Below are 16,295 nucleotides of genomic sequence, written 5' to 3'. Positions count from 1 at the left end.
AGGCACTCACACAACAGCTTGTGTGTGAAGGTTAGAGGACCTCAGGTGTTGGGGACCCTTGAGCTTCTGGGCATTCTCCTGCCTCCACCTCCCCCGTCTAGCTGTAGGAGCATGGGATTACAGATGCAGACCACCACACCCAACTTTACTTGGATGTTGTGAACCCACACTTGGGTCCTCATGTGTTCACAGCAATTGCCTTACCTGCTTAGTTAGGAAAGCTTTGATTCCAAACATCAAATTCTCACATGTGTATTTCCTATAGTGATTCTGTTTCCTCTCCTGTCCACTAAGCCTGTTGAGAAGTGTCTGTTTTGGAGTTCCTTAGATCTCATTTACTGGGTACACTGCTCAGCACTGCTATTAATAGCACATGAAGGGACAGGCGCCAAGAAGAGAGGAGGGCAGAGCTGGCTTTTGAGCATCTACACCTGAGACTCCCAGAGGAAATGGGAGAGCAGTAGGGGTTGACTGGTCATCAGAAGACTGCTCCTTCTCCAAATCCCTTCATACGTCAGTGCAAGCCACCCTCAGTTCAATGCTTGCTACTCTGTGGCCATTACTGCATATTCAGAAAACCCAACGACTGAGATTTACATGAGGGCACGGAAATGCATCCCGTTAGCTGTGAAAGAAGCAAGAGAAGGCAGCTGGCGTTGGAAGCTGAGCAGAAAGGACAAAGCAGAAACAGGGCCAGTCAGTTTCTAGCGATTTGTCTTAGTTGCCATTTATTATAAAAAAAAAATGTAATCTCTTTACACAAAAGATACTTTAAAAACAGCAAAATTTACCCAAATCTATCGAACGTAGGGGTTTGAATCAATCCAAGGGCCAAAAACATTGAAGATAATTGTGCATTTTCTAGTAATTCATTCCAGATACACATTTCCAAGTTTATGGTAAAAGATAAAAGATCAAATGCCAGCCTCCACCGGGAGCTAACAAAGCAAAGTATCTCCATTCAAGGTTGGCCCATCCTTTACTTAGAATGAAACTTAGAATTTTAAGTCTTACCGTACAGCGTTAATATAAAGACTGACACACAACAGATATGAGTGCAGAGGCATCCATTCCAACCCTATATACTTTTGTATTTAAAAAAAAAATTGCACCATGTCTGTTAGAAATAACGAACATGCAGAAGGCATTCGTAATTGTTCTTGTCAGCTAGGATGTATTTTGCGATAGATTCAAAACTTAAATATGAAATTAAGCTCAACTAGAAGCCATCTCAGCTCAGTACTCTGACTCATGTAATCTGTTAATACTTCAGTGTTGATGAAATTGCTCATTTAAAAAAAAAAAGGTTTGGGAATGCAGTTTATAAAGTCCATTGCAAAAGGTACATAGCAGACATTTGTTACTGGAAGTAGAAGCCATGGACAAGAGACAGGAAGGGAACCGTTCTGCAGCCTCCCTGATTTAGCACAGTACATGGGGACACACGAGACACTATTACACACAGGACGTTCTGCAGCAGTTGCTTGTTTACACTGTCTAAATATATATATATTTTCCTTCAGGATGCAAAATAAGTCTTCCTTTCTCTCTCTCTAGTCTCCTTTATTTTTCATATTCTAATGCAATAGGCAGTTAATGAGAACAGAGACCAGAAGCTGGATTCTTATAAACAGGGATGACCAAGCTCAGGTATTACTGCCAACACTACAGCACGGACACACAGCTACTGTACAGTGTCCATCAGATTCAGTGAGGTGGGTGAGGGCAAGAACACAGTGCGCAGATGGGTGGGCGCTATGTGACTACGAAGATGGATGGGTTTGCTGAAAATGCAAGGAAATAGTATCAAGTCCACAGAGTAAGCGTTGGCTACTTTAATGAACCCATCAATATTATGTGCTGTTTTAATTCAACATGATATCAGAATTATGAAACATGGACAGAACCATTTCATGATCAAAGAATAACGGTATGTGCATAAACCACTTTAGCACACTGTAGCACACAAATTAGAGGTTGCCTTTATCACTGAGTCCAGCAATTTCACATACCATGATTCAACCTGCTTATTAGTAATAGAGAAATATGGTACTATACAGAAGGTTAAAATGAAAATTCAGTATCAATATGCTACAGAAATCCACCCTGATGCAGATGAGGGGAAAACTCCACCTTTGTGGGAACACTGGATACCTTCTTAAACTAAAAGTTGATTTTATGGAAATTGAATTCTTCGTGATTAAAAGTAATGAATTAAAAAAGTTGTTCTCCTCAGGCTAACCTATAATAACCTCTTGCAATTTTTGGGAAAAAATATATTGAAAACTGAAGTTTGCAAAAATGAGGCATGTGCATGTCTCTCTGTATTTGTGTATGCAAATGAACCCATATTATTTTAGTATAGGCCAAAATTTTGTTTTTGATCCTTTACACTTAGTTTTTGGAAAATATGTTATCATGAGACGTTAATCTCATGATGGAAGGTTTCATTCTCTTCAGTTAGGTGACTATCGACACTTAGGTTAGCAAAGCCAGTGTTTACACAGATTCGTCTGTCAGGTGGTGTGTTGTTCGTTGTCTTAGTGTTAGACTTAAAAGCTACCTCAGCAATGATTCATCAGTGTTAAATACAAAAGACACTTTAAAATGTTGTATCAAGAGCAATATGGTTTCCACCAGTAATGACGGCCTTGTGTGTTGAAAGCGGCTCACACTTCATGATTGATCCTTCCAGGGAACTGCTTTGAGGAGGTAGACCAGTTAGCCAATGATGCATGCACTGGAAAACAAGGCACAGGGAATTTCTCCTTTATCAGGGGAGGCTTAGAAAGTCTGAACTGGTTAGGGTGGATTTTTTTTTTTTTAAATTTCATATGAGGCATGGATGATAGTACTGAAACCTCTCGCTCACATTTATGTTCAAAACTTCAGACAAGTCGTCACCTTTGAAATTGGTCCACATGATGATTTTACTGGAAAATGTCAACCATCGACTCACATTATTAAAACAGTAAGAATAAGAGAAGCCTGGCTAAGCCAGGGCCTGCCCATGAGGCCCCAGTGAGAGCCAGTTATGCCTGGGTCCCTGAGAACTTGGACATTCTAACAAAGACAAGCTTTGCTAAGACGTCTCTTTAGTCTATCCCTTGCCATCCATAGTGTGTTAGGCGGCTTAGGGCCTTGGTATAGTCTTTGTAACTAACTCTACTCAGGCTTCCTCCATGTAATTCTCTTCTATAAATGTCAGGCATATATTAAGAGGAGAGACATTTTCATCTTTCTAGAACAGTCAGGAGAAAATGACATGCCACAGCTCTGTGTTTAGGAGCCTCGTAAGTAGTAGTTTCCAGTTTTTTGTAGATGCAGTTAATGGATTATTTGACAGCTATCCCAAAAAGAGGTGAGTTCATAATGCCTAGACCTTTGAGAGAAAAACACACTACAATGTCTATTTCCCCAGTGTGAGCGAGCCAGTCCGTTTTATTCAGCAATACGCATGATGACAAAGGGCCAAATACAAAGCTCTCTGTCAAGAGGAGCATGACGTATCTCAGGTCACAAGGCAGCCTATGAGATGGATGTCAGTTTAATGGGCTCAGGTTCTGAATAGACAGCTTCCATCATAATAGTATTGAGGGATCATGCAGATGGGGGGAAACCCCTACATCTTATTTAATGCTTACTAAATTTCTACAACGTATTTTCCAGTCACTTTTCTAATCTAGATCTTGCCTTCTCCCCTCAAACACAGTTTTAAAGTAACTGAGGGGTTGTACCCAAACGCTTGGACAGCAGCAAGGAGAGGTAGGTGATTCAGCGGCCCTCCTGTCCTCTCATGAGGAAACCCTCAAAGATGTTAGGGAGCAAAACACAAGGCTTTTGTCATCCAAATTGGTTGCCATAATTAGTTGCAAGAGTACAAAAGTTTTTGGAGCAGAGTGCATACAAACACGGGAATCATAATCAGCCCAAACCAAGAATCATTAAATTATCACAACGATGCACATGTTCACTGCTTACAAAAAAAGAGTATTCTCGCAGATGTAGCATCTGAGATCATACAGTAGAAAATATTCTATATTTCATATAAAAATCCTTAACATAGTTAAAAAAGGCCTTGATGACACAAGACGACATTTCAAGAATGCATTGATTTTTAGGCTGCTCAGTAGATCACACATCCTAGAAACCCTGGCTCTCGTTCTAGGCAAATGCCAAGTGTAAGCCCTATCCCAGGACTATCAGAGAAACCCAGATGAAGATGCCAACGAAATGAGAAAGGAGCAGAGAAGTCAGCCAAGATGGAATTCTGCCCAGCATGATACACGCTGCTTAAAAAAACAAAAAAAAGACCAATATAAATCTAAGCCAGTGGTGAGCACACATCAAGGAGTTTATACTGATGAGTCTTCATGGAGTTAAATATTAGGTTACAAGGTCACATGAAAACATGTATGCAAACGTGTAATGGGTTGAGGGGGCAGGGGGAGTGGTGGAAACAGAGTCCTGAAGACAAAACATGAAAGGTAAGGTTTCCACGACGACGCCTCTCAATCCACCCTCAACGTATACTTTTTACATCTCTCTCACAAATAATTTAAACATTGGTTGTTCACAAAACCCCAGTGTTGATATCTTTTTATTACTTGATTCAGACCCTGGATCATTTGGTAAGATTTTTTGGTTATGGTGTGTCATAATTGCAGGCCGTCTCTCATCTTTATAACTTTGGAAAGTTCGTTCTCTTTTCCTGGGGCCCTGCTTTAGAATCGCTTTTTTTCCCCCCTTGAGTCTGATCTTTAGGTTAACATTTATCTAAGCAAGTCTGCAAACGCTCCGTCACAGGAAGCGGAAGAGAATTGAGCAAGCTGTCCTCCACAATCAGACAGCTCCGTTTCAGGGACTGACACCCTTCCAGCTCCACAGGCAGTGTCTCTAGGTAGTTGCCAATGAGTTCCAGGTGGGTGAGGTTTGACAGCTCCCCAACCAGAGGGGACAGATCTGTTAGGCTGTTTCTTCCCAAGAGTAGACACTGAAGTTTCTTGCACTGGAACAGCCCGTCTGGTAGCATCTCGATCTACAAGGAGAAAGGAAGTAGGTGAAACCGGTTTTGACTGGCTCTGGTAGTACATTCATGAACTCACATCCTGTTCCCTTTCTTCAGAAGACACGGCTGCAGCTCCAGAGGGAAGGCATAGATAGCACTGCTTGTAAATTTAATGGAGCCATGGCCAGTACCTCTGTGAACAACCACGCTCTCCTGAAGCGAGGGTGGACAAACTGGATGCGAACACTCCTGATGTGATTCTTAAAGAGAAAGCGCTTGTAGATGAAAGAGAACAAGCCAGTGACCAGGAGAATCATAGTTACTGGGTCCCGGATCAGAAATAAATGACTCCCCAGAGTCCTCAAGAAGAACTTGTAATCAATGAGCAACGCTCAGAGCGCCCAAGGGCAGGCAAAAACTTATTTTCAATAGTCAACAGAAGTAGACATGAAGATGGGAAAGGGAATAGGTACATCATGTACATGTCACCTCAGCAGACACACATGTCTGAGCGTCTGCCCTTCTTCCTGTTCCCTCACATCTATGATAGGATTTATGTAGCCCCGTGAGGTAATGTCAACTATAGCATGTAACCTGCAAACTTGGTCAGCGTGAGAGCAGCTCTCCCTGAATGTTCCCCTGAATGATGAGCAGGACATCTACATGTGCAGTGGAATGGATTCACGGTGCGGAGACTTCCGAGGAAGATACTGAGCACATCCCATCCCATCAACTCCCTGCTCTGCCGGACTCTTGGGATGGAGGACCACAAAGCTCATCTATATCGGTGTGTGACAATGTGGGACTGTTAGCCCTTTACAGTACTCATTAAGGTGTGTTCTGTGGGATGCTCCATCTTCCCACAAGTTCTGAAGAAAAAGGAATCTCGCTCAAATACATGTGGTAAATCAAGTCTCCTCTTGGAGAGGCAAAGCGTGTGGTCACATGCTAAAGGCACCGAGGAATCCTGGGATGAAAATTGATTCAAGAAAACAACACTGGCTGTTTTTCATGCAAACCCTCTTACCCTCCTATGCAGGGCTCTGGGGGTTCTGCCATGAACACTTGTGCCCTGGAGAACTCCTTTGGTTTGGGGACTCTACTCATGGCTTGGTGAAAAGCAGATCACTTGCTGCTTGAGAAACAGACACTATCCTATTCTTGTGTCTCCCGGTCCCCTGCATCTAGAGACCGGTGTTCCAGAAGTGAGAATCTGATGTTAACATTTGGAGCTCAAGACTGGCATTGTTGCAGAGAAACAGCAGCAATATGGAACCTCTTTTGTGGGAGGCTAGTAGTAGGCAACTACTACTGTAGTTTCTAGAATGGTGTCCAGGCCTAGCACGGACATGAACATACTGTTAGCATTATAAGGCTGTGAGTGATCTCCACGCTGGTCCCTTCCCTGCCTTTCATTTTGACTATTCCCCAGGTTTGTTTTTGCAGACTTTGCCTTCCAGTGATATACTATGTGATGCTCTCAGAAAATGGCATCTTACTCATATTACAATGTTTATGCCCATTATGAATGCCTGCTTTATAATTTCCACGAATACCTGTTTCCCGGACAGAACTGCGAGAATTTCGGGATTAGATGGTATTTTGATATTCGTGTCTCCCCCTGAAACGAGAACCCCCACCTTTCCTTAACAATGATCTCACTGAGTGGCTAAAAACCAATCTGGACGGGTTCCACCCCAAGTCAGTGCCTTCTTAGTATGCACATTCAGTTTCCCGGGGAAGGTGTGGCCAGATGAGGAGGCTTATCCTGGCTGCTCTATTCACTGACATTTGTAAAAATATTTAAACACAAATACTGAACAATACTGTGAGGCCAAACTAATTTCTTTTATATGACGATATTTTTTAAAAAAAAATTACTCACTTCACAATTCCTATTTGTTAATGAAAGCTTCTCCCAAGTTCTTCATCTCTCACCTCTTCTCACTCCCTCTGGACCTGAACCACCTTTTCTCAAGTCCTCCCCACCAATTTAGTGTCCTATCTATCTACCTATCTATCTATCATCTATCTATTTATCTACCTATATGTATCTATCAAACATCTACCTATATATGTATGTGTGCATGTATGTATGTATGTACCCATCTACTTATCTACCTATCATCTATCTATCCGCCTATCATTCATCTACCTATGTATCTTTTTAAAAAATTTTTATTGAATATTTTTTTATTTACAGTTCAAACGTTATCCCCTTTCCCCCACCCAACCACCTACCCCTTCCTGCCTCCCCACCCTGACATTCCCCTCACACTGGGAGGTCCAGCCTTGGCAGGACCAAGGGCTTCTTTTCCTGTTGGTCCCCAACAAGGCCATCCTCTGCTACATATGCAGCTGGAGCCATGGGTCTGTCCATGTGTACTCTTTGGATGGTGGTTTAGTCCTTGGATGGTGGTGGAGCTCTGGTTGGTTGGTATTATTGTTCTTATGGGGTTGCAAACCCTTTCAACTCCTCTGTCTGTCTGTCTGTCTGTCTGTCTGTCTACCTACCTACCTACCTATCAATATAGATCATCTATCTACCTATCTATCAATCATATCTATCTATCTATCTATCTATCTATCTATCTATCTATCTATCTATCTATCTACCTACCTACCTACTGTTTGTATTTATGGGGGTGGGTGCATGTGAGCCACACTAGTGTCATGGTCTGGGGACAACCTGTAAGAAATTTCTTTCTCTTCTTCCCCCATGAAGGTCCTGGGACCCACACTCAGGTTGCCAGGCATGGAAGAAAGCCCCTTTCCTGGCCAAGTCAACCAAACATCTTTCTTTTGTGACCCACGCCTTTGATTAGACTTTACTGGGTGCATGGACATGGGGGTGTGGTGGGGGACAACAGGGGAACTGCCTCCCTGAAGTGTCCTCCTTGATGGTCACCCCCTCCCTTTACTCTTTAGTGTCTCTGCATCCTGAGGGAAGTGTTCCTGACCCATTTACAGGTATCACGTTCACCCCAGGGTATTTAGCGATAGGCCTGCTCAGGTTTCAAAGACGAGCACACAATGCTAATGCCCTTTTGCTTTGGCCTATTAGAAAGCTAAGACTTTCTTATGCTGTAATGTATCCTCCTTTGCTCATGATAACACTTTCAGACGTGGCCAAGAGGTCCAGAAACTTAGCATCAAAAGTAACAATCGTCTTAATTTGCCTAATCACGTCCCACAAATCAAAATGGCTGTTTAGTACCTGTAACTCTTTTAATTTGTAAAAAAAAAAAAAATACGGTGCGAGAATGTGTGCGTGCGTGTGCGTGTGTGTGTGTGTGTGTGTGTTGTGTAAATGTGCATGTGTGTACCAGCAGAGGTCTGTCATGCAATGCATATTTTAACAGGCCTTTTGGGTAACTCTCATGTATACCGCTAGTCTGAATTGCTCCAACTGTAATTGTAACCCTCGCGCTCTGAGGTGCTTCCCATTTACGACAGGCTGGTCGCACTTCTTTCACAGCTGTGTCTCAGTGTTTGAAAAGAGCAGCATGAGCTCCCTTCCTTCACTGCTGCAAATCAGGGTGGTTCGTGTTTTAGCCTGGGTGCTGGAGAAGGACTCCAGGCAGCCCTGAGTCTCACATGGTGAAGCCAGGCCTTTCATTGTGAATTGCTTTTTTAGATACACATGCAGACAACAAGCATTTTTTTTTTTTCCTTACCGTGTAACAAAAAGAATTTGTGGGTAACTCATGGTACCACTGGTTTAAAGAGTTGTTTTTGGTGAAATAAAAACATTTACCCAAAGTTTTCTAATTTACCAACTTTCTAAATACTCAAGATCTTCCCAAACAAAAGTCAGCTCTGGTACCACTCATGAATGAGTTTAAATGCTTTAGCAGTGATATTTGTGCAGGAAATGGGAAGGGAATAAACAGAACACCCATTGAGCCGTTCTTTGTTCACAGATTCCTGTGGGATGAGGATCTGATGCTCAGGGCTTGGGTAATTTACAACGATCACAGGCGACGGGGACGAGGCTCAGTTGGGAGAATGCTTAGCACAGATGCCCATCCACCAGTTTCCCCGCTCGACGCAGCCTCCTACCGGCTGGCGAAAGGAAGAAGAGATTTACTCACGTTATTGTTGGTCACGGCGAAGTACTGCAGGTTGGTCAGGTACTGGATTTCCTCGGGAATGAAGGTCAGATGGTTATAGCTTAGATCCAAGTAGTGTAGTTTGGTGCATAGAAAAAGCTGCAAGGGCAGGCTCTCGATGTTGTTGTGACCCAGGTACAGTTGCTCCAGGTTGGACAGCGCTCCGATCTGTGCGGGGATGTAAGCGATGTTATTGTGCCAGAGCTTCAGGCAGGAGAGGCTCGGGAGGTGCTGGAAGCTGATGATCTCCTCCACCGTCTTGAGGTTGTTTTCCTTCAGGTCCAACTCGTGCAGGTTGTTCAGGCTGAAAATGGAGTGGGGGATGCGCTCCAGGTCGCAGCTGAGGAGCTCCAGGCTTTTCAGATTGACCATCTTCTTCAGGTTGTTCAGCACGACCAGTTTGCTCCCCTCGTTATCAAGGGACAGCTTCTGCAGGGAGGGCAGCAGGTCTGTCACCACCTGAGGGATCCGGGACAGGCTGCTCTTCAAGTAGAGGGTCCTCAGGTTCTTCAGATCCTGGAAGCCCTCCAGCTGCATGGAGCTCAGCTGCTCCGGGAGGACACAGCCTGACAGGTACAGTTCCTTCAGGTTCTTCAGGTGGAACACCCAGCGTGGGATCTTTCCCATCTCGGTAAATTTCAGGCGGAGGATTTTTAAGTTCTCCTCAAGAAAGGCCAGGGCGGGGTGGTCGACCACCAAGGACGAGTGGTACACATGGAGCTCCCTGAGGTTGACAAGCTGAGAGACGGCGGCGGGCAGCTTGACCTCGGGGATGAGCTCCAGGCTCAGCACTTCCATCTCTGTTAACTCGAAGACGTTATCTGGAAGACCGTTGAGCATGAAGAGATGCAGCTCGACCTTGTCCTGGGAGTTTTTCACAAGCTTGCTTTTTAGTTTTTCCACGGTCCACTCGTTGTTGAGGTTGATCTGTTTCAGTTTGTTCTCACTGACCTCCGACAGGAAGATGGAGAAGCGCTTGGAGTACAGGGGGTCGTACTGGTCGGCCAGATGGAGGATGAAGGCGAAGTCGTTCTTGACATCAGGGATATCGCTGTAGTTGCTTTTCTCTCTGAGAGCCTCAAAGGAGTACTGCTTCAAGGAACTCCTCAACATCCACCACAGGCTATAGGAGGACGTGAGACCATAAAGCATCACCAGAATGACATAAAATGAAGCCAAGACCTTAAAGATCTCTGCCAAGGAGTAGACGCACTGGTAGCGCTTATAGCCTGTGAATGCCTGCACATTGATCGAGCAGTCGATTTCCAGAGTTATGTAGCTGAGAAAATACGGGACGTAAGTTATAATGAGAACAAACAGAATGACTTTGACGATTATCTGCTTCAGGTACACCCGGTAGATGATGTCCCTCTGCTCCACATGCAGGCGAAACCTCTTCACTTTTTCGAAGATGGCTTTGGCTTGTTCACCCTCCTTCTTGTCCAGGACACTAGAAGTTGGGCTTTCTATGCCAGGTGACTCTAAGCCTGGCTGTGGGTAGGGCAATGACTGCTTGCTGGCGTCAATGTCGGCAGAGCCCCCTGAGGTTGAGAGCAAGGTTTTGGACTTGGAGAGTTTCAGGGGCCTCACTGACTGTTCGGCCACTGTCTCTGACAGGGCGCGAGTGGTCCATGGAGAATCGAAGCACTTGTGGAGGATGGACACAAAGTGCTCCAGCCTGGAGCTGGTGCTGGGGTAGTGAAGCCAGAAGTTGCTGCAGGCTGCAAAGATAAGAGTGTGCAGAAGCACCAGATAGGGGAAAAACTTAGCGAACCAATGGAGCTGTTTCTCGTAGCAGACGGCGTCGATGTAGGAGTACTGCTGTCGGTGGAGGTCATTCTGGATCCGGAGCGGCAGCGGGAGTGGCAGGCCTGAGTTAGAAGACGTGTTCTCACTGGCTTTCAGGAGGTCCCAAGGCACAGCGCAGTGATTGTCAAATTCCACCTTGCAGGGAAGACAGCACAGAACCCTGCTTTGCGTAAGCTGCAGGGCTCCGGCCAGCACAGCCACCAACAGCATGATGAGGGTGAGGTAATACCAGAAGACGTCCCACCATGGCTTCAGTATGTGATAGGATGACTGGGCATCCGCTAAGCATTTCAACTCTGTTAGTGTAATCATGACGCCCGTGGAGAGAGGAGAAACTGGAGGAGGAAAGGGAAGAGACGTTGCTGAAACCATTCAACAGGCCATTGTGTTTATGTAGCTCAGCCTGGTCTCAGACTTGCTGTGAGGCTAATGCTTCCACTTAAGCTCCCTGTCTTCCTGTCTCTACCTTCCAGTTGCTGGGATCACACTGTATGCGCCACCCCAAGGGGCCAGGGTACATGCATTTAGTGTGAATGCCTGTACACACTTATCCTACCTACTCAGCGAGATCTCAGCAGACAGGAAAAGCCCACACGTGGATTGGGGGCATGTAAGGCTTCTGGTCTTATCTCTAACCTTAATCACACCGGATTGTAAAGTCCCGTAGTTTGGGAGCCATTTGGTGGCATATCTATAAAGGGTCTCAGGGTAGATCTGAGGCAGACCTTCAGTTAACCTTCTGTTGTATCTTCACTCCAAGGCTGTGCTTACAACTATGTGTCTGACCACTAAACCCCTGAAGAAGCCCCTTTCCAGATGGAGCCTGGTGTCTGGAGTGTTACCATCTAAGGGTTGTTTCAACCCCCGCAAACGGCCTTTCTGTGCAAGCTCTGCTTCACGCAAGTATCCCCTCAGGCTTGGAGGACTCTACACATTCCTCATAAGGTCAATGGCCACCAATGAATTTCCTTTTTCTCTCCGGCCCTTCACTAACTTATGGCGTTACTTGACCGTGAAAACCCCAGGGCAGTTAAAAGAGGAGAAGCAACAGCAAAGGTTTAAAAAGGACCTGAAGAGAACGAGGGGGCTTCATGTTTAACTGGACAGCACAGAGGTGAAGGGACACATGATGGTGGCGTGCCCTTTGTTGATTATTCTTAGCTTTGACAACAAGGTGTATTTTTTTTTTCACATTGAGAGGAACCCAGACCTTCTAAAACAAATGATCTCATCAGTAATGTTTTCTGTGAACCCTTCTCCTGTGTTCATGACACTCTGGGGTCTAAGGAGAATTTCCTGTTTATCCCACGTAACCTTTTGGGACTAGGATGAATGGGCAGGGTTGTCTGATTGCAGTGAGGCTGAGGCAGAAGGAGAAGAGTAAGGGTCAGATGCCTGAAGCATCATCCTGGAGAACACCAACTCTGCGTCCTTTACCCCATCTGTGTTCAGAAACACTGACGGCTATGATCCAGACCACCTGTAAGACGGCAGAGGGTAACTTACAAGGAACTGTTTGGATCTTGCATGGCGTTTGGTTGACCAACAGCAAGAAAAATCATAGTAATTGGCAGGGCATGTCTACCCTGTGTCCAAGGGCTTCTTCTCGCCTTCCTAAGTGGTAAGTTATCGCCTTTCCAGGGCCTCAATCACTCTCTAGGTAACATTTCACTGGGAACATCCCAGAGAAGCCTCTATGGTTTTCCTTAGTTCTCCTGGAGAGACTGGTACCCAACCTTGAGTCCTAGGAGTACCGTAAGCTAAGTCCCAGGAGCCTGTTACGGAGGCTGCTACAGGTTAATTCTCTCCCGTGTTGACATCCTTGGCCTGCCCATCTGGCCACATATTCTTGACAGCCTTTCCACATCTTAAGACAACCCTCAATCCCTTGTTTTACCTCCCGGAATGGACCTCTCTGGGAATAGTATCTGATATATTCAGCTTCCTCCACTTGTCTATAAAATTCGACAGGCCGTCCATGCTTTCCTCCAGCTTAGTAGATCTGACCCCTAACTCTTCTCATTCTGTCTTTCTCTCACTGCAGCCAACCTTGCTCTCCACCCTGGTTCCGAGAGAATTACACCACATTAACAGAATGTTGTATTAGTTATTTGATCATAAAATACTGTGAACTCAATGGGAAGGATTCACAGAAAACATTACTGGGTGAAATAATGTGTAAAAATGCCTTTATGGATCTTAGCCTAGTGTGCACACTTTGAGTCTATCATGTGGTAACCGTTATGCTCTAATAATGACCCAACCCCTGGCCATGTTTTAACTGTGATCCCAGGTAATTTGGGGCCAGCAGTTTCGTTCCTAGTCAGTTGGATCCTACTTGGAACCGAACACTCAGTTCAAGATGAAACGGGACAAAAAAAGATCGGGAATGGTTACCTCAAACCATCACCTGTAGAGGACCATGAGGAGGGGGGGGTGACAGCAGGGACAGAAGGGAACATTTCTGTGCGCTCTGAAACCTGATATAACATTGGCCACCATGGATCAGACACTACTGTGGTGACCAACAGAATAGCCGGCTGAGTAGTCAAGGTAATGAAACAAGACACGTGGTACAGAGGTGGCTAGGCCCTTGATAAATGGTAATGGGGCTGTTAACATTCCCTCCAGAAAGCATAAGGAGTGTTGCTGGAACCCTCAGCTGAGATTCTATCCAATCTTGTGCCTCCCTGGAGCTACACAGTTTTTGGGTGTGCTAGCTCAAGGCATGGAAGAGGTGGGAGTTGGAATAGGGAGAATGGAGAATTAGGGGGCTGGAGGAGAGAGGACTTTGACAGCATTGAGAGCTCTCGGTTTGCTACTGCCACAGCTTCTGTGATCTGTGGCCTGTCTTCCTGTCAGCAGCCCCAGCAAACCCACTGGTTTACCAAGCAGGACTGGTCTGTAGATGCCTCATCTGGGTGAATGGATATTTATGTCTCCTTATAAAAAGTAGCATCATGCACCTCAAGGATGAAGGGATGTGTGGGTTTGTTTCAGTGGCAGAACTAGATAGGTAGAAGGTTTATAAAGAAATACATGTTTGAGGGGGAAGGATCTCATGTAGCCCGGGCTGGCTTAAATTTGATAATGTAGCCAAGGCTGACCTTGGATTCCTGGTAGGATTATAAACATGCTATCATTTAAGGCTAGAATCATCTAACTTCAGCTCCCCAAGCTGGGTCTCGTCAGATAAAATGACTGTCCACCGGGAACACTACAATGGGATTTCTTGTAATGGAAAATAAGAGTGGATCTCTAAGGACTTTTCCCAGCCTGAGTTTATGATCTTATTTGTTTCCTATAGTTCTTGAGCATTATAGTCATTTAATATTTCAGACGGACACATGGAGAAATAACAGCTCAAGCGAGGATAAAAAGATGTGACAGCAGTAGATTGCAGAACGAAGACTTCAAGCCAACATTGACCTACACAGCACTGTGCATATTTATACTTACTATTATGAAAAGAAATGAGTCACATCAACTATGCTTCAGTCAGGAGGTCTACACCTTTTGAAGTTTCTCAAACACACCATCTCTGACTTTGTCTTCATTCTGTGAGAAAGCAAAAAATATCTTGGAGATACTGTTTTCAGAGACCCTCTCCATCCAATGTCACACAAAGATACATCCCGTGGGGGTTGCCTCCTAGGCCACGCCCTGATAGAGCTCTATAGAGGGGATCCTTCCCAGTGCATCAAACTACACCCTCTCCTTGGACTTCCTTTCAATTTTGGAGACATTTCTGCTCAAATTTCAGTGTGCTATATTTGAAAACTCACTATAACCCTTCCCAACTATTCTATGTATGTTAATCTCATATGTAAATCTCATATGTTGCCTCATACTCGACAGGTCTTCCATGTATCTGTCAGCCTGCGAATTGCACTGTGAAATTTCTGTACCAGCCTAAAACCGTGTGTGCTCAAATCAGAATTCACAGCAACACGAAAATTTAGCCGACAGCTTACAGGAAAAGTCACAGGGTGATAACATTGATTTTCACATGGGGCTCGGACATACATCTGTACTTCCCTGAAGTGACAGCATTAGACACAGTCAGCCTTTGTGTTAATACTGTTTTACCTCGTGGCTGGTAAAAGCCATCCTTGGTGTCTACCTTAATCACATATGGTAGTTAAATTGAACATACGCTGATGACCTTGAACTGGAAGAACATTTTGAAATGCTAAGATTGTTTTTCCAGTGCTGGGAATGGAGCACAGGGCCTTCGGACATGTTAAACCACATGCTCTACCACTGAGCTTCATCAATTGAGCATAGACGCTATGTTTTAGTGTTTCCTTGAGAAAGGAGGTTGGTAAAGGTTTAGGATGTGAATCTCAAACTACATTCATGCCGTCTTTAGCACCCACCCTGTGTGGGCTGGTATTATTGGATATGTTTGAAATTTCCTTCGGGCTTATAAAGCCATGTATATAGCACTGTTAGTCAGAAATCACCATAGACAGCCAGGCTGTTCTGTAGGCTAGAAAGCACTTGTGTGTGTTGACTTCGTAAGTGCAGGGAGTATAAGGAACTAGGTGAATGGGTATGGGCTCAAGGGTAGAGCACGCAGGGGTGGCATGTGTGAGGCCCTTGTTCAATCCCCAGTACTGGAAATAAAAGTGGATATCTGAATCTAGGTATGGAGACAGAGGCAGGTGGTTCTCTGTGAGTTCGAGCCCAGCCTGGTCTACATAGCAAGTTCCATGACAGACAGGGCTTATATGAGAGACCCTGTCTCAAAACTAATAACCGAAACCAAAACAAACAAACAAAAAACCAAAAACAAAACAAAAAAAACTATTTGATACATGAAACATTATTTTCATAGTCTTCCACTGCATGGCGGAAAAGAATTTATTAGGAAATTCCACTGTACTAGGTCAGCATCATGGCCAACATGCTGCTCGACACCACGGTATTTCTAACACAGCAGATTCTCTTAAATATTTTTCCATCATGGTACTCATGCAAAAAAAATCTTAAGGGGAAACTACGATGAATTAACTGTTCAGAGGATCCCCAAGTACATAAGGTTGGTGCTGTTTATTCCATCAGGACATGGACTGCAAACTTTCTCCATTCAGCTTTTAAAACATGACCAGGCATGACTACACTGCTTCTCACACATGCCAGGGTATGTAAAGGCATGATATATGAATGTGGTCCAACACACGTGTAGGTGATATCAAATCTCAATGCCAAGTTCAGACACTGGCTTGTAAGACCTTCCTCAAATCAGCTAACCCGTCAAATCACCAAACTCCTTTGATGACGTTCTTATTAGTAAGATCAAATAAAAACATTTTACAGCTACTATCCTAATTGATTATCTACTTTCAAAGTACCTTTTATTT

General features: G+C 44.6%; 1 protein-coding gene across 2 annotated transcripts in view; it reads right to left on the bottom strand.

Annotated features, from left to right (window-relative positions):
- Window positions 1-711: 711 nt before the first annotated feature.
- Lrrc8b (leucine rich repeat containing 8 VRAC subunit B) overlaps window positions 712-16,295 on the bottom strand; it is a 64,847-nt gene continuing 49,263 nt past the window's right edge. For both annotated transcript variants that reach the window (XM_032916936.1, XM_032916937.1), the window contains exons 3-5: window positions 14,389-14,487; window positions 9,103-11,264; window positions 712-5,038 (exon numbers count right to left, since the gene is read on the bottom strand). In XM_032916936.1, the coding sequence (XP_032772827.1) occupies window positions 4,766-5,038; window positions 9,103-11,241 (2,412 nt within the window). In that variant the 5' untranslated portion in view covers window positions 11,242-11,264; window positions 14,389-14,487 and the 3' untranslated portion in view covers window positions 712-4,765. The remainder of the gene's footprint in view (window positions 5,039-9,102; window positions 11,265-14,388; window positions 14,488-16,295) is intronic.

The sequence above is a fragment of the Rattus rattus genome, chromosome 11 (assembly GCF_011064425.1).
Source record: "Rattus rattus isolate New Zealand chromosome 11, Rrattus_CSIRO_v1, whole genome shotgun sequence".
Taxonomy (NCBI): Eukaryota; Metazoa; Chordata; class Mammalia; order Rodentia; family Muridae; genus Rattus; species Rattus rattus.
This window is presented reverse-complemented; position numbering and strand designations above follow the sequence as displayed.